Source organism: Typopeltis vanoorti, chromosome 7, assembly GCF_054136105.1.
Source record: "Typopeltis vanoorti isolate ZY-2024b chromosome 7, IOZ_Tvanoo_1.0, whole genome shotgun sequence".
NCBI classification, from domain to species: domain Eukaryota; kingdom Metazoa; phylum Arthropoda; class Arachnida; order Uropygi; family Thelyphonidae; genus Typopeltis; species Typopeltis vanoorti.
This window is the reverse complement of record NC_143555.1, coordinates 32036624-32056243: the sequence shown is the minus strand read 5'-3', so window position 1 is coordinate 32056243 and position 19620 is coordinate 32036624. Positions and strand designations below refer to the sequence as shown.

At 34.8% G+C, this 19620-nt stretch overlaps 1 protein-coding gene across 1 annotated transcript in view; it reads right to left on the bottom strand.

Moving 5' to 3' along the window:
- The window catches only part of LOC150104564 (S-adenosylmethionine synthase-like), a 148049-nt gene that overhangs the window by 33998 nt on the left and 94431 nt on the right, over nucleotides 1-19620 (bottom strand). The window contains exons 5-6 of the mRNA XM_090395781.1: nucleotides 18540-18683; nucleotides 12756-12974 (exon numbers count right to left, since the gene is read on the bottom strand). Coding sequence (XP_090251907.1) covers nucleotides 12756-12974; nucleotides 18540-18683 — 363 coding nt within the window. The remainder of the gene's footprint in view (nucleotides 1-12755; nucleotides 12975-18539; nucleotides 18684-19620) is intronic.

Sequence of the window (19620 nt, the reverse complement as noted above, 5' to 3'; positions counted from 1 at the left end):
TAAACTATCAGAGACGAAATAAAGTTCAATTCTATTGTGAAAGGAAATGAAATTTTGATATACATATTTTGAATGATAAAAATAAGCAAATGTATCACTTACTTTAAAAATTGGAGAATAAAATATATGAATTATGCAGAAAATATAAATTTAAATCATAACTGTTAATTTCATTTTGTAATGACCAATTATACAAGGAAACCAAGAAAGTGAAAGTACAAAGAAGAGTAAATTACTATACAACATGAAGAAAAAATTTAGTAATATGATTAAAGAATTTCATGTTATTCTCTATAAAGCAGAGTTGCTCATGCGTGTTGTCCTAAAGGAAATCTGTGAAGTATTATTCGATTTCTATGGTTTTGTACAAAAATAAAAATAATATAAACTGGAACGTCGGCAGCCGGTTTTCTTTTCTTTTTTTAAAAGAATATTTCAAATAATTATCATGAATTAATTTCTTCAAGAACAAAGAAAAATCTTTTGTCTAGTAAGCGATTAGAAAAAAACTAGCACAAAAAAATAAAAAATTAAATTGGTTCTCCAAGGTAAGGCAATATTTAAGTGAAAAAATTAATCAAGATCTTTATTTTGTCCAGACATTAAAATTGTATTGTACAATAAAAAGAGAAAACAAAATTATAAATAATTTCACTATTTTTAGTCTATCCTATAGAACTAAAATCCAGTTAACAGCATGGAACAAGGAAGTGCGTTTCTTGTTATAGGCAACTGAGAGGCAGCTACGAACGCGAGATAATCTGATTAACCGTTCTCTTCAGCGTGAGGGTTTATTACACTTTCTAATGGACATGACAGTCAAATTGCACTTCTTATCTAGGTTCTTTAAACAGGTGGGCTGAAACATATCCATATTTAGCTGGACGTCTATAGACATCCTAGCTGTTTGGGAGGTTAAAAAAAATGGATTATACATAAACCTACAAAAAACAAAAACAATGATAACCTCAAAATTAGACATTGAATTCTTAAAGATACAAATTGGCAATATAAACAAATCGATAATGTAAACAAGTTCACTTATCTAGGAAGTGCGTTGAGTCAAGATGGTCGCTCAAAAACCAAATTGCTAAGGCAACCGTGGCCCTACAGAAGTTAAAACCATTGTGGGGAGAATAACAGAATAGCAATCAACCAGACTAAAAAAACTAACTGACACATGGTAAATTCTCTGGTATGGTTCTGAGGCCTGGACTTTCTTGAGGGAAGATGAGAGGAGACTCCTGTCTTTTGAAATGAAAACTTACAGAAGACTTTTGAGAATTCTCTATACCGCTCACGAAACCAATGAAAATGTCCGAAAACTCAATGATTCAATAGATGGGAGAAAAAGGGAAAATAATTCTGACAGTCATCAGAAGAAGACAGATGAAATGGGACATGTGGAGAGGGCTAATGGCATTCCAAAGCAAGAACTAGAAGGAATCATTCTGGGATCAAGGGTTAGGGGCAGCCATTGATTAAAATGGACTGATAACATCAAAAAATGGTCAAATTCCTCCTTTTCTCAACTGACATCAAGAACAAGAGAGATGATTTGAGGAGGCAACCAAAGAATATCACCTACCAGCCATGAGTGACCCAACGGTCCATTTAGGACTACAGGAGAGAAGACCAGTTTCCAAAAGTTAATGATTATCTCCACCCTTGACTGGAAAAAAGGGTCACTTTGAAGGTCACACAACTCCAATTGAACAGTGCCATGCTGCTCTGAAATGTCGCATTTTATTGGGTTGTTAAATAATGTCAGTTGTTTCCGCATGTCACTGAAGTCAGAAAATCACTTACTGAATTGCTCCAAAAGTTGCACAGAAAACTTGAAGTTAATATCATGGCTCTCCTCCATCAACTCCCTGCAGGAAAGAAAAGTACCAAGTTTCCTCTGATTAGGGTGAATTTGGCTAAACTCTGCTTAGCCAAAGTACTTCTGTGTACAACACTAAATCGTCATATTCTACCTCCATTTCTGTTAGAAAAGGAAGAAACGTGCGGTGTGTCAAGGCTTGATTTTCGCCCTTAATTAGATTCACACACTTCACTACAGTTTTCATAACATCCTCTATCTCTAGAATTTTACCACACAGAGCCTCCTGATGTATAATGCAGTGCAATACAAGGCAATTGATTCCAGCCTTCCTTAGTAAGCCAACTAAGCGTGTTTGAGTAGCACACATTGATTTGGCATCTGTCACAATAGCTGTGAGATTGTTGATGTCACCAGTACCATTTACAACCTTCATAACTGCATCATAAATGTCTTGACCTTTGGCTGTATTATGCAATGACTCTAATGCTAGTAGCTCTTCATTAATAACAGTCTTTGGAAACAGTTTGAATGAAAATTAGAAGTTGAGCTGTATCTGTTATGTCAGTTGATTCATCCAGAGCCAATGAGAAGTAAGCTGAATCTGTAACAACACTTTTAATTTATTTAATATCTGAGAACCTATTTCCTCAACTCGTTACAGTTTGTTTTGATAGTGGGATGCGTTCAAACTCACTGGCAATTTTATCTTCCCCAAATGCACGTGCAATTTTCACAGAACAGTGTTTTACAAATTCACCATCAGATAATGATTTTTTTGCGTTTGCTATCTCTGCACTTACAACAAACGATGCCAAGAGTGAGCTTTTTTGTATTGATGTTGTTTAGTAAAAATAGATTTCTAAGCACTAACCTTTCTCTTCAAATTGCATACAATTTTAGTATGTACTTGTCCAACGTATTCTTGGTATTTAGCGGCACGGTGCTGTATGTAGTGGCGTTTGAGGTTATATTCCTTGTGCACAGACAATACTTGCAAACACACAAGGCACTGTGGTTTATTGTCGTTATTGTTTATAAACAGAAAATTCATTTCCCCCATTTCTCCTGAAATGACCTGTTTTCTTCACAGATCTTACGTTTCGTACTCACAGTACACAAACTGCAACAATAACACTGATAACCGAGTCTCTGAAACTGATTACTGTAACCAGAGCAGAGCAAGTGACTTTCAATGATGCGTTACTCTGGAGCGCATAGAAATCTACCACTCCCACTACTACAACTCGCACAGAAAAGCAGTAATTTTATAAATTGGGTATCTTTTTAAAGCAATTCTGATTCCATGTTGAGAATATAAATTGTTTCTGTCATCAGAAATAATGAATATAACTAGTATATCAATCAGAAAATCTGTGGTCGAAACTAATATCTAAATTGATAATACATATAATTTAATATAGTTTTTATCCTGCCGCAGGCCACCTATGGTGTAGGTCAGGGGTCATCAGCCTTTCAGACAGTCGAGGCCGCATTAGAAATTTCAATGAAGCCTGCGGGCCACTAAGCTATACGCAGGATTTAGAATTGTAAGATGCTTTCCAGATTCACAAGGAACGCTGTGCATTTGATACTTTACATAAAATCCTATAAAAACTCAGCTTTAAGAGCGTAGGTAGGAGTCAGGTTCATGATAAGTAAATACAATCAACATGAAAAAAGATAATTTAATGAAGAAAACATTCATTTTTTTACAATGTAAATGGGAAACTTCGCAATGTTTTTCCTTGACCAGCTTGTCGATGTTGGCATCAATGTTGAAGGTCACTATGCGCAGAGTATTCTCGAGACGTTGGTCCGTAATCTGAGTTCTTGTCTTGGACTTCACATGCTTCATTCTAGAGAAGAATTGCTCACATAAGTATGTGCTTCCTAACAAAGCACAGATCTTCAAAGTATGCTGGCAAAGATTAGGGAATGCATCCTCAGAAATGTAGTCTTTGTAAAATGTAAGCAAGGACACATTGCATAATTTTTCTCTCAAAGAAGAGTTGTTTTGGAGTTTAAGCAGCTTCATCTGTACTGAGCCTGGCATTTCGACAGCACTGACAATGAATGGCATTGAAAATAAATCTAAAGAAGACTGTTCATTACGAAAATCACTAAATCTCTCTTCGAACTCACTTCGCAACAAGGCTAATTTTGTAGTGTGCACCAGTTGATCTTTGGATTGTAGCCACGTATTTAGGTCATTCATATGCAACAAGATGTCGGTCACAAAGGCAAAGTCTGTCATCTACTTCGGATCGTTAAATTCAGCAATCAGATTTCCCTTGGTTTGCATGAACTGCTGTATTTCGCTCCTTAAGTCAAAGACTCTTAAGAACCTTCCCTCTGCTCAACCAACACAGACATCACTGTGATACGCTTTGCACTCTTGGTAAAAAAAACTCTTGGAATTGATGATGATTCAATCCTCTTGCCCTAATAATGTTGACGACAGTCACAATAACTTTAATGACATTCTCAAATCCAATAGTTTGAGTGTACAAATTCTCTTTGTGCATTGAACAGTGGTAACGGATGAAATCTTTTCCTTCTAGTTCCGGTTCTTTCCATAGCAGCGCAACAAACCCTTTGTTCTTTCCCACCATAGCAGGGGCACCATCAGTTACCACACCCTTTAGGTTGGTTAAGCTGAGGTCAAAACGCCGGAACATTTTCTTGGCAGCTTCAAGAATATCAGTGTCTTTCGTCGTTCCCTTCATAGGTATGAGTGATAGTAGTTTGTCTGTCACATTGAATTGTTGATCAATGCCACAGACAAAGATAGCCAGTTGTGCTGTATCCTTCAGATTTGTGTGCTCTCATCTAAAGCAAGTGAATATGACGTAAATTCAGATGCCCGTTTTTTTAAAGTTCCTTCAATGTCATTGGAAAGTTCTTCGACACATCGTGCAACAGTTGCCCCCAGACAAACTCGGTTTTTTAAACACTTCCTTATTTGGGCACAGAATATTCCAACAGCAATGAGGCACTCTTTCACAAACTCACTGTCCATGAAGGCTTTTGATTTTTTTTTTAGCAATTTCTTCAGCTGTTACATAACTTACTTTGACTCATGCTTCGCTCTCTTCCCTCTGCCTTTTAATGTACCCTGCTGGCATTTTAAATCAATTTAATCTAAATTGGATGCATGCTTTGTCTCAGTGTCATTTTATATTGTATTCTTTTGATACCGACACTGACTCACGACAAATTAAACACACTGGCTTATTGTCGATCGGCACAAAAAAGTACAAATCAGTCCACTTTTCACTAAAAACCTGACAAAATAACTTGATTTATGCTTTTTACTCGTAGACGGCATAGTGATGGAAAGGAAACCCAAAAATGATGCAAAATGGCCATGTAATGGTTATTATCCACTGAATATGTCTCACACTAATGAAAAAAAATCTGGCAATATAAAACCACAATAGGCTATCGCTGAAACGATGAACCTGCATGCGCTTATAGACGAATATGACTGTTCATGACCGACTGACTGTGGATACGATCCTCTTGTATTTATATGAAAATAACGAGGTATCGAGAACCTTAGAGATGTATCTGGAAGGCACTAGACAGCACACTCGAACGAACTACTGCTTCAGCCATCTACCTGCGACATTAGTACTAGTATTTATTTATTTAACATATGGCATAATAAATGTATATAAATATATGGCATAATAAACAAATATATATAAATACATATTTGTGCAGACAATAAAAATGATACATCTACCAGCAGTAAGCGGTACTTACGTACTAGTACTAATAGAAATTACAAGCTATTAGTACTAGTACTTAAGTACTGCTTAGCGCTGGTAGATAGCTGAAGAAGCATGTCTATTTAATATTTATTTTTATAGGATTTCATGTAAAGTATTAAATGTACAGTGTTCCTTGTGGATCTGGAAAGCATCTTACAATTCTAAATACCGTAGTATAGCTTAGTGGCCCGCGGGCTTCATTGAAATCATTTTTTATTTAATCACGTTTTAATGTTAAGTAGTTATTTTTTCAAAATGGCCAATGGGCCACAGGTCATGCTTTGAAAATCCTTGGTGTAGATGATGTGGTTCGCCGTAGTTGATGGAGACAGTTGTAAAGTAGGTACTCTTCCTCAATGAGTCCTTAGACTCCTTGGAGGTGTCAAGTAATAATAATAATAAGGATCTGTATATGCCTAATGGACTGCACTTTGGAGTTGGCGTTAGGTGCTTGGAAAAAGTGTTGTTCAGTGAGAGTTTGTAAGTGCAAAATCAGGGAAACTAGAGATATTGGGGGGGGGGGGGGATCAAGCATGTGTCTAGCATCTAGCAATCCCTGTGATAGATAAGTGAGCACAGGAAATGACATTATGTGAGGTTAACTGTATCCCCAAGGAGATGTTGAAATGCATGTACACAAATACCCAAAGTATCAGAAATAAAGGAGAAGAGTTTATCATTGGTCAGCTGAACTTGGCCAAAAATTATTGGCAGCCAGACCTGGTTGTCAGAGAATGTAGTTACAGGAGTATAATGTAATGATATTGTACTTTCAGAGAAGACAGAAGAAATAGGGCAGGAAGAGTATTATTAATTATAGCTGAAGAACTTCAGCTAACAAAAATAGAAGTTAGAAGAGGATTTTAGGTTTGACAGATGGTTCATTTGAGGCTATATGGTGTGAGATAGAGGTCAATAGGATAAAATATGTTATTTGTTGCTGCTACAGACCTGGGGTCCAGAAGAAAATGTGGATGACATGCACTAGCAGTCAAGCACAATGAATACAGGCCAAGCAGCTGGGAGACTTCAACTATGGTGCAGCAGGAAACAGGATTCATCACTCTGGATGGCCTTCTTCCGTCTGTTGAGGATCCATTGACAACGTTCCTTAGTCTGTGCGAGGTGTTGATTGCAATGCCTGACTGTCATCATGGGTACCCCTTGTTGGTCTCCAGTTGTGGAATTCTAGATGAAGCAAGGTATGGGACATGGTGCATGTGGAAATGAATTGAACCGCACCACTGTTGTACTGCGGGTGAGCTGTTGCATGTCATTGCTGAGATATGAGTCGTGACACCCAATGCTCAACTATAAGTGGCTGACCAATGTGAGCCCTTCTGCTGGATGTCTGTTCATGTAATTCCAGTCCTGGTACATAGCTGATACACAGTACGGGAGCTACCAACAATTGTGGCTGTTTCTGACATACTGGTAACTACCATCTGGGCCCCAATTATCTGCCTGTGGTCAAACTGGCTTATGTTGCCATGTTTCCCTATTACTGGCAAAAGTTTACTGATTACATACAGAGTAGGTGTGCCCATTTATAGTAATCGCATGCAATGTTGATATCACGTGGTACTTTTTGTTATCGCATCAAACACATACACATAAATAGTTGAGAGTTCCTCATGCAAAGCTAACTCAGTATATTTCCAAGACTTTTTATCATAATTATATCACCCAATTCCTGATATTTGAACTTCTCATGTAGAACTAACTTCCCACTAACAATTTTCCTCCAATATTCTCAGACCTTGATTTTAAGACTAAGACACTATTTATCCAAAGTGATATTTTATCTTCCTCTTTAAGTACCATGTTACACTGCCAGTATTTCTCCACTAGTTGTTTTAAAGTGAAAATCTGTTCCTGACAACATCAATTTGGCCTGAATCTTTCTTGTTCTTCTCAGAGTTACTCCTTTCAAATTTCTCTTAGCCTTTTCTCAAGTGTACTTAACATAATTCTTACCTGGAAAACTCAGAAGGGAAATTCTTCAGTATTTTGCACAGTTTTATTTTCAATATTAATTTTTTCTTTCGAAGTACTAGTGGTGGTTGGTGGTAGATGGCAATGTTGTAGATGCAGTGAGGTGGTGGAGACAGTTGTAGAGCATGTGCCCTCCCTCAATGAGTCTTTGGACTCCCTGGAGGTGTCAAATAATAATAATAATAATAATATTAAACATGGATACTATCGCTATCTCTACTGTAGTCATAGTCAGAAGTTCGAATTCCAGATGACCAGAACTTCCTGTTTCAAATTTCCTGTATACTTTTGTATCTTAGACCAGCATAATATATAACTATAAACAATAATTAGTCAATATAACTTGTCATATTTCTTCTATCTTCTCTTCATGTGAATTTGTGCACATGTTGGAACACTCTAGGTATATATACCTTTATTACTAACAAAGGTTAGTTCTGTTCTTCTCTCAAATTTTCTTAAAACATTTCAGTAGGTTTGTATTCCTTTCCTACTTTGTATGTCAACAATATCAACTTTTTCTTTGTACCTAATGACTTGAAAAATTTCTCCACTTCTACCTAAGCAGGCCTATGGGATGACAGGCACCTGTCGGTCTTGTTCAATTGCTAGTTTCTTATCAAGAATGTTATTCAAATTACTTAATAATCTCCATTTTTGATAAGCATTTCTATTTTCTAACTGCAATTCTTAGATCCTTCCTGCCTGTAGTTCCTTTGACTCATTCTAAATGACTACCAGATGACTTCTATTAAAGTAATTTAGAATTAAAACAAAAGGTAGAGGGGTGCTTAAGGGTCAAAGCTGTATAACTGAGGAGAGCTTCACATAGCCTTTAAAGGAATGCAGAGAACCGACCAGGGCTTCTGACCTAATGTCCAATCCTCACCTTCTGTTGGGTATCTACCTGGATACTGAACGAATGAGAATGAGCTGGCAATTTGGGATTTAGCTGACCAAATTGTATTCTTATTGGCTTAAACCAAAATACAAAATGATGTGCAATATGACAAAATTTCATGTCTGCTGCCATGTCGCCCGGTTAAACAAGGCCCCTGTTGTTTTGAAAAAACACCACAACTCAACATCAGAGTTAAAGATCATTACTATCAACATAAGAAGCCTGAATGGCAAAGAAATGGAGCTAGCTGAGGAATTAGATAAGTACCAGATCGACATAATAGGGGTGACTGAAACAGGTGAGATCTTTCTGAGCAATAAATACAAAATGTTATATTCAGGTAATGACAATCAAGGAAAAGAAGGAGTAGCCATTGCATTCAACACTAAATACGAGGCTAATTTTCTTGAATGGCAGGCAGTCTCAAGTAGAGTGATGTGGGCAAATATCAGAATGGGAAACTGGACAATGTGACTTATTTGTGCTTATGGTCCCACAGAAGGTTCTACTAATGTAGAAGTGCAGGAATTTTTTGAGGATTTAGAGAAAGCATTTGACTCAATGAAAAAGGAAAAGTTGGTCCTTGTTGGGGATCTAAATAGCAGAGTAGGAAATGATTGTCAGACATACAAAAATATATTGGGAAAATTTGGAGAAAAGAGCAAAGTAATAATAATGAAAATATTTGTTGGATTTCTGCTCAGGACATGGACTGGTTATTACTAACACCATGTTCCAACATAAAAATGTGCACAAATTCACATGGAGAGAAGAGGAAAGGAATAAGAAAAGTCTCATTGATTATGCCATTGTTGATAGTGATGTTTTCTCCCTTGTGCAGGACACCAGAGTGTACAGAGGATTTGAAATTGGAAGTGATCACTATTTAGTCTTGAGCAGGATAAAATTGAATTTCATATTGAAAAGAAATAACATGTAAGAAAGTTTTAAAGCAAATAAAAGTTGAGCAGCTTTCAGATGTGAACTGTAGACTAAAATACACAAAGATTATTGAAGAAAAAATAAAAGAGTTTGAGAACAGGAACCAAACTTCAGAGATTCAGTGGCAAGCCTTGAAGAAAACCTTGATTAATTCAGCCAGAGAGAAGACATGTGGTGAGGTTGTCTGCAAGGATAGAAAATCAGAACCATGGTGGACACAGGAAGTTAAAGAGGCAGTGAAGGAAAAGAAGAAAGCATATCAAAAGTTCCTGTCAAATAAGTCAGCTTGTGCTCTTAGTGAATACAGAGACAAATGTAAGAAAGCTAAACACTGTGTAAAACTAGCTAAACAAAAGTCATGGGAGAACTTTGGCAAGAACATAGAAAATAAATACAAGAAGGTGGCAAAATATTCTGGAGATTGTTTAAGAAGCTTAGAAATGGGGGAAAGAGCATTGTAAAAGGAGTTAGAGATGATAAAGGTGACATGAAAATGGGAGAAAAAGATATCCTTGAAGTATGGAGTAATTACTTTGAAAAACTGCAGTGATGACAGCACAGTGGTAAATAACACTGCCAGGCATGCAGTCAGGAATACATATCCATACTTGAAGCAGCCTTTCCACATTTCAAAGGCTTGAAATGTGGAAAGGCTGCAGGAGTAGATGATATTCGACCAGGAATGCTGAAGTATGGTGGTATAAAAGTCTTGCAGTGGCTGCACTGCATAGATCAGAAGGCCTGGACAGAGGGACGAATTCCCATTGATTGGAGTAGAGCTCTCATAGTACCCATATATAAAAAGGGAAATAAAACTGAATATAAGAATTACAGAGGTATTTCCCTATTGAGTGTTCCAGGTAAGATATATGCAAGTATACTTGAGAAACGGTTTGAGAAGAATTGTGGAAGAAAAGCTTGAAGAACAAGCTGGATTCAGGACAAATAGAGGCTGTCAGGATGATCAGATCTTCACTTTATGACAAATAGTGGAAAAATCATGGGAATATAACAAAGATCTCTATTTGAGTTTTGTAGATCTGGAAAAGGCATATGACAAGGTGCCAAGTGAGAAGCTATTCAATGCACTACAGTTATATGGTGTCGATGGGACATTATATCAAACAATACTTAGTCTTTATTTGAGTTGTAAGTTAGCAGTTAGAATTGAAGGAAGTACAGGAAGATGGTTTAACCACCTTACCGGCCATTATGGATCAAATACGCATCCGCATGCGCTTCGTATCCATCATATATTTCAATGTAATATCAATGGTATTACAATTTTAATATGCACTTCGCATCCATGATAACTTGAATGTCTATAGACGTCTTGGCCGGTAGCGTGGTTAATGTTAAATCTGGTGTGAGACACGGATGTACATTATCCCCTCTGTTATTCATTATCTATATTGATCACAATATGAAGGAAAGTGGTATTAAACATGATAGCAAAATTAGAGATGTTAATGTCAGCTCTTTGCTTTATGCAGACGATGTTATGCTTACCAATAAATCTGCTACAAGTCTGCAAGATTCCTTCACTAAATTGAATAACTGTTGTAATAGATATGGTATGAAGGTCAGCAATAAAAAGACAAAGACAATGAAAATAGGCAGAATCGTTGAAAATGTCAACTGCATTGTGAACGGAGAACCTGTGGAACAAGTAAAACATTTCACCTACTTAGGCAAGATTTTTAGTGAAGATGGTAAATTAAATATGGAAATAGACAACAGAATCAATAAAGCTGTTATAGTAGGAAGTCAATTGAATAAATTCATATGGTAAGAGAGAAATTAGTCGGAACACTAAATTAGCTGTATACAAAACAGTGTTCTAACCAGTTTTAACTTATGGATCTGAGAGCTGAGTCAGAAGTAAAATACTTGACGAAAGACTAGATACCGCAGATATGAGAGTCCTGAGAAAGATTAGAGGCGTGAACAGATCGCATCAATGGCAATATCATATCAAAAATGAGGATATTAGGAAAGAACGACATTGTCAGCATCCAGGAATGCATTAGCAGAGCTAATCTCAGGTGGTATGGTCATTTAAACAGAATGGGCGAGGAAAGATTGGAAAAACAAGTGTTCTCTGCCAGGTTGGCAGGAAAACGCCCCAAGAGGAAGAACAAGATATAGGTGGATTGATACGGTACAAAGTGCCTTAGAGGACAGAAATATAAGATCTGATAATGTTGGATTCTTGACAAGTAACAGACTGACCTGTAGGAAAATTGTAGATAAGAAATTAGTAATGATGAAAATTTTTCATGTAGTACTATCATATCCTGTACACCCCTTGAGGGTACATGGCAGGAATTTGATGATGAACATAAGGTAGAAAAGCTAACAGTCACTCAAAATCAAGTGCAGTTCCTAATTAAGCAGTGTCATCTCTGTAGCAACCCAGATTGAATGTTATTATTTTACACTCTTTAATACCAATCAGGGTTCATCCATTGCTATCTGTCAAACAATTTTTCAGAATATGCTCATATCAGTGTCCTCTGTTCTTTGATCCATTTTATTTTATCTACTTCTCAGAAACATTAAAACTAGCATGACAATCTTTGTACTGGTAATTTCAAATGGTGATTTTCTTCTCTTTAAATTTATTTAATTGGATTCTCATAACACTGGCCTTATGTGTTTTATTATTAAGTTCCATATTTGATTTTCCATCTTCATTTAAAATGAAATCTCACAAGTGTTTTATCGCTGTTGTTGAAGTGTTCTCATTTAAGAAATCTATTATAATGACTTCAAATATATAAAATATATAATTCACATGTATAAAACTTCAATATATAAAACAATATATAACACTTCAATATATAAAACACATGCTCCACTGTTTATATAAACTCAGTTATCTCTGAGTGGAAGACAAACGAGTTTAGTCTCCCAGAATTAATATGATATATTTATCCTTTACTTCGACACAATTTTAATCCCCCCCCCCACACACAAAAGAAGTTCTCTATAGAACATGATAATTAGGCTACTAGTTTTCATTTAATCTTAGATATGGGTCTTATTTTCAAGCCTTATATTTTCTCAAGAATGACAAGTTAGTTTTAATACGCAATGCTGAAGTTTCATCATTGCAAAGAATAACATCAAAATGCAATAGAATGTAAAGTAATATTTCAATTCTTAACAAAACTAACTTCATAAAATGTTTACATTTTGAAATACTAAAATTTATAAAATAATAATAAAATTATTACTGTTCATTTAGTATTCAGCATAAGTGGTAAAAACTGCTTAAAATTTATGACAAGAATGTTCTCAAAACACTTACTATAGGTCCGCCCATAACAAATTTTCCACATGGATTAATATGGATTATTGTTTTTTTATCAAGATATTTTGTTGGAATGACTGCTTTGATAACCTTCTCCATTACTTCACGACGCACACTATCAAGAGAGATTTTATCAGAATGTTGTATGGAAACAACAACAGTGTGAACACGAACAGGAACTGCTGCACCACGGTGAAAATAGTACTCACAAGTTACCTAAATCAAATTTCAAACTATTTTCAAACTATTCAAACTATTAATGAATATATAATGTTCAAAGTTTCATCAACATTAGATATATGAATTACTTACTAGAGTAATACTTCAGAAGTGTGTAAAACTAAATTTTTAAGAAAGGATGATCTACTTATCTCATATTACAAAGCTAAGAATCTTTAATAAGACTGAAATAACTTGAAAATCTAACTGAATACTTTTTTGTTGTTGAAGTGAATCCCACATCCAAGAAAGGTTGCAGACCTATAAACCAATAGGAACTTCAGTACCGATTTTTTTTACATAATCGGGGAACCCAGCTCTAGAGAACAAACATGGAACTTTTTTCAAGCATTTTAAGACCCCAATAAGTGAGGCAGAAGTTTCACAATTGGGCAATGAAATTCGTTTTCCACATAATGACAAATCAAGCATCCAATGCCCACAGAAGGATTTTAAACTGCAACTTGGGATGGAGTGATACACTAACTGCTCAGCCAACCAGAGTAGCCTATGCTTGTTAGATAAAACACTCGATTTATCTTGACCTAAGTAATTCAATGTTCTGTACTAAAGATAGACATTAGATATATAATTAAGGCCAGAAATGAAATTTTCACAATAATGGAAGCTTATATACATTAGTTAAATATTCTAATAACTTCTGTTGCACTTGAATACTAAGTTGCTATATATTTTAAGGCCAATTTCCTGATATGCACCCTTAAGATGCTCACAGTTACTACAGGTCCGCCCTATAGTAACTGTGACAGCCTAATATGACAGCACTACATGATTAAATGTACATTAATCTCCTAGCCACAATTTTTATCTTAATTAGTTTATTACTCGTCAATACTCCAATACTGTCATATTTAACATTTCGTGCTTCTAAGGCACTTCAGACCAAATCAATCCACCTACATCTTGATCTTCTTCTGGTTCTCTTTCACACCATCTTCATTAGCAAAACACCCGTTTTGCTAACCTTTCTGCACCCATTTTATTTAAGTGGCCATACCACTTTAGGTTAGCTCTGTTTACATATTTTTGAATGCTAACAAATATCAAGTTCCTTTCTAATATCTTCATTTTTAATATGACTTCTGCCATTGATGCAATCTATTCACTCCCCCAGTTTCTCTCAGAACCCTCATATCTGTAGTCTCTAGCTTTTGATCAAGTGTTTTATTTCTAACCCAACTCTCAGATCCACAAGTTAAAAGTTTGAACACTGTCTTGTATACAGCTATTTTTATTTTTTATTTTATTTTATTTTTTTTTATTAATCTCTCTTATTTCATATAAATTTATTCGGTTTATTTCCTGCCATCCCAGATTTACTAATTCTGCTGTCTATTTCCAAATTTCATTTGCCATCTTTGCTAAAAATTGTGCCTAAATAGCAGAAGTACTTTATTTGTTCTATAGGTTCTCCATTCAGAACCTATAGAACAAAAGCAGCTGAAGTTTTCTGTGCTTCTGCCTATTTTCATAGTTTCAGTCTTTTTCTGATTTTTATGCCAAATTTGTTACATCTGTTATTTGATTTAGTTAAAGAATCTGTAGATTTGTACTAGATGTGTTTAAAAGTATACACCATCACATGCATAAATAATGTGATCCATACAGACGATGAATAAGAGTGGAGATAATGTGCATCTTTGTCTTAACCTTGATTTAAAAAACAATCTTCCTGTATTTTCTTCAATTCTAATTGCTGATTTACAGCTTAAATATAGCCTATGTATTTCTCCATTTACACCATATAATTGTAGTTTTCAAAGCTTTTCTTTAGGTACCTTGTTATATGCCTTTTCAAGATCTACAAAACTTAAGTACAGATCCTTGTCATATTTCAGGATTTCTCAACTATTTGTCATAAAGTTAACATCTGATCACTTTACAACCTCTATTTAGTCTGAATCCAGCTTGTTCTTTTCCAAGTTTCTCTTCCACAACCTCTTTTCAAATATGCTAGCATATATCTCAATTGGTAAAGAAATTACTCTCATTCTCACATTCAGCTTTATTCCCTTTCTTATAGATGGGAAGTATTAAAGCTCTACTGCAATCATCAAGAATTCAACCTTCTGACTAGGCCCTCTCAATCATGCATTGTAGCCACTGCAAAATTTTTTTACCTCCATATTTAAGAAATTTTGTTCTTAATAGCTGAATATATACCATCTATTCCAGGCTGCCTTTCCACATTTAATTTTTTTAATGTATTTTTCTACCTCAAGTACTGATATGTACTCCTGCTTGCAATTCTCTTGAAAATTGTCTACTACGACAGTTTTGTCACTGCTTGTTTTATTAAACAGTCTTTAATTGCTTCAGACATCTGGCATCCTTTTCATGTCACCTTTATCATTTGATTCATTTTACTCCTCTATCCTCCATTCCTAAGTTTTTTCAATAGCCTACAAAACATTTTTCCACCTTTCTGATATTTATTTTCTATATTCTTACCCGAGTCTTCCTATGATTTATTTAGCTACTTTTACACGGTGTTTAGCCCTCATATATTTTTTTCCTCTATATTCTTTTAGGGCATCTGCTAACATATGCTTTCTTCATTTCCAGAACTGCTTCTTTAAACATCTTGTGTTCGCTACAGTGGTTCTCATTTTTCTATCCTTACAAACAACTTCACGACATCTTTCTAGCTGAATTAATCAACAGCTGCCACTGAGAGTTCAAGTTTTCAAACTGCTTCAAATTTTCTTCAATAATGTTTGTATAGTCAAGTCTACAGTTTACCTGTAAAAGCTGCTCAACTTTAATTCTTTTTAAAAGACACTTCCATTTTCTTTCTTTAAGGAACATTAATTTAAAGAATGTAAGGGGAAAAAATTAAGTAAACCCCTTCAAGGAATATAGTTACAGAAAGATTTCCAGGAAAAATTAGGAATATAAGAGTATGAAAAACTTTATTTATTGGAAAGAAAGCCTAACATCTTTTATATGCTCCTTCAAAGATCAATTGGAACCATTATCCTACCAAAGCATTTACAAACTGCCCTACTATGAATGTTCAGGATGTAAGTATAGTCTGATGAAAAGGGCACTGAGAAGGCAATTTAACAACAGACATACTTAAATTCAATGAGGAGTTTATCTGAAGAATCAAATGCAGCACTGATGAATGCATAAACCAAAAATATGGTTGCCAGAAGCTGCTACTGTTTCTTACAGGACTAATAAATAGGAACCCTTAAAAGGGTTCCTAGTTATTAGTCCTGTAAGAAACATCTTCTGACATTTATTAGTCCTGTATAACATCTTCAGATATTATACAGGACTAATAAATAGGAACCCTTAAAGGACAGACCAAGAGTCATTTTATCAATACTTAATTGTATATAATACCACAATTTTAAATTACATGCTTTCAGATATTGTTCCAATCCTTCAAGATTTCCGTGTAACCTGAAAGAAGTGATCAATGTAATTAAGTGTTATTTATCATGATGTACAGTAATGTTTGAGATTTCTTTAGGTGGCAGATGCTTTCCATCACTAAGTGAGAGACCACAACCCTGCTAAGTTCAAAGCTCTAGAGACACATTCAAAGAAGCAAACAATAACAAACCTGTAAATTTAATAAATATAGTTGCCAGAAGTCTGACTAAACCAACAAAGGTCAACTAATAGGAATACTCAATCATATCAAACAAGTTGTCAATCAACAAGAATTAAAAAGGTGGATTGTATATATTTTATCGCATAAATTAAAAATGCAGTTTAACTTATAACAAATGCTTGTTTATAACTAAACGTCCCATGTTTTAACAGATTTTTCCATTCAAAATGCACATCTGTTCTGATATTTTTGTATGAGATTCAAGATGGCAGCATCAAGTCTCATACTTGGATGTATGAGACTTGATGCTGCCATCTGATAGTGTTTTCTTTACGTTTTAGGGCAAAGTGTCATCCAAGAACTAAAAATTTAGTCTGTGCTTCCAAAATTTTTGATGTCACCTTGTTCATCTTACAAGATAAGAGAAGATAAGATTTTCACATGAAAACATTCACACACACTCGGGTCTCTTTTTATGCAGTGCATAACTTCAAAAATTTTGCATGTGAATAAGTTTGTGTGTCTTTTCATTATCTTAGGTCTAAATTTTGCTAATTTTTATTTTAAAGATTAATTTGGCCCAACGGAGGAAAAAAAAAAGCACCACAGAAAAGCAATTTCTTTAGAAATGAAAATTGCAATTTTAGATCGCTTAGCAAAAGGAGAGGGATTTATGGCGATTGGTAAACATTTTAATTTAGGTGAATCTACTATAAGAGCAATTAAAAAGAATGAAGTCACAATAATCTTAGTTTTGTGCCAGAAATAAGGATTTTCTTATGAAAATCCTTATTTCTGGCACAAAACTAAGTGCCAAATTATCATTACTCAAGAGATGCTTTCTTAGAAAAAACGGAATGAGCGCTCATAATTTGGATTGAAGAATTAACTCAAATAAGAATTCCTATAAGTGGTTATTTAATTAAATAAAAAACTCTTTGGTTTTATGAACAGACGACGCAATTAGAGCATCTGCTTCCACTTCCCAGGCCGATAAAGAATTTTTGGCTAGCAAAGGATGGCTAACCAGGTTTTTAAAAAAGGAATGCATTTCATAACATGAAGACTACAGGCGAGGTTGCAGCAGCAGATGAAGAAGCAGCCAAAAATTTTCATGAGAAGTTAGTCAAAATTATTGAAGATGGTAGATATTGTCCAGAACGCTGGCAAAACAGGATTATTTTGGAAGAAAATACCTAGTCGGACTTATATCGCAAAGTCTGAGAAAAAAAAAAGCAAGTGGTTTAAAGCAAGCAAAGATCAAGTAGCATTGTTACTTTATAGCAATGCACCAGGGGATCGAATGTTAACCCCCCCCACCCCCCCAGTAAACCGATCTCTAAGACCACATGTTCTAAAAGGCAAAGATCTAAAAACAGCAGCTGGTACATTGGATGGCTAATACAAAGGCCTGGATAACAACTGCTGTATTTACTGAATGGTTCAATAACTGCTTTGTACCAGAAGTGGAAACATATATGAAGCAAAAAGCTCGATTTTAAAGTTTTATTAATTGTTAACAATGCTCATGTCATCCACATTTAGAACATCCAAATGTGCAGGTAGTGGTTTTTCCACCTAATACAACAAGCATTATTCAGTCATTAGATCAAGGCATAATTGCTACTTTTAAAAAATATTACGTTAAGCACACTTCAATTTATATTGGATAAACTAGAAAATGAATCATTAACAGTAAACGACATTTTGAAAAAAAAAATTTCTATTTTGGACTGCTTAAATCATGTTGTATTTCTATCACTGAAATAAGACCATAAACTTTAAATGCCTGGGGGGGGGTACGCTACTTCCAGCTAGCTCACCTTCAAATCTTTATAAAGATTCTTTTACATCCTAAACAGGATGCTAAGGTCATTCTAACCATCTAACCAGAGGGGCATCATTGATACTGAAAGCTATTGGGGTTCAATGAAGGTGAATTACAATATAGCTCACAAAATACAAAATCAACTTACTTGAGATTTTGAATCTGGGCCTGCCCACCAGAAAGTACCGTCTCTTCTTAAAACAGCTAATTTTTCATTCAATCTGTGAGCTAATACCACTGTCAAGGGCATACACTCATCTGTTTCATCTGTAGCATAACCGAACATTAGCCCCTAGAAAAGCCAAACCATTTGATGAAAACGTTACAAGAGGATGGGGGAAAGGAAGAAAATAAGAAGTAAAAAGAAATTAAATATATAACTTACATTATTTTTCAAAGCTAACTAAATTTCCTTATTAGAAAATATGAATTGAATTTTCATTCTCTGCTATTTGATTCTCTGTTTGATATTGTAAAGGGGGGGGGGTACAAAATAGAAATAACAGTTAATGTTATAATTATTTTCATATTCAATATTAAACTTTAATGCTTAATTATCAGTTATACACACACACATCTGATCTGACAATGAGATTACCACTAGCAAGGTGTTAATCAATAGTTGAATAAGGATCAAAGCTACTGACATTCTTAAATAGCTGGAGATTATAATTCTCGAGTGCAACACTGAGGAGGAAGGTTTTACATAATACAGATGAAAAGAAGTTAGATACAAAGCTAGAAGTCAGTATCAATAAGATCTCATCCTGTTATGAAGTACAAAAGTTCGAGTACTGATCAATACTGAAGTTTTAAAAAACTACCATTAAGTTAGGTGGCTCTATCATAGCCTTCTAAAGAGAGATAAAGCTCAGATTATCACTAAGAATATTCTGAGTATTTAAAGTAATTAGTATGAAAAAAAAAAAAATTAAATTAAATGAAGTAACAATGGAACTGGTGAAAATAAACAGTAAAAATGTAACCTGAAATATGTACATGTCAATAGTTAATTAGAACACTGAAACGTGGAAAACAAATCATGTGGATATTTGAACCTGATATTACATAAACACTGCTATAAAAGTTTCCTAGTGGCTATATGCATTGATCCAAAAAGTTTGGTTACATAATCCAATCTGGACTGGAGTTATATCCCTTTAAAAAATTGGAAATAAAAATAATTTTATGAGCATTAGAGAAATTTCTTACTGATTTATGAATGTTGA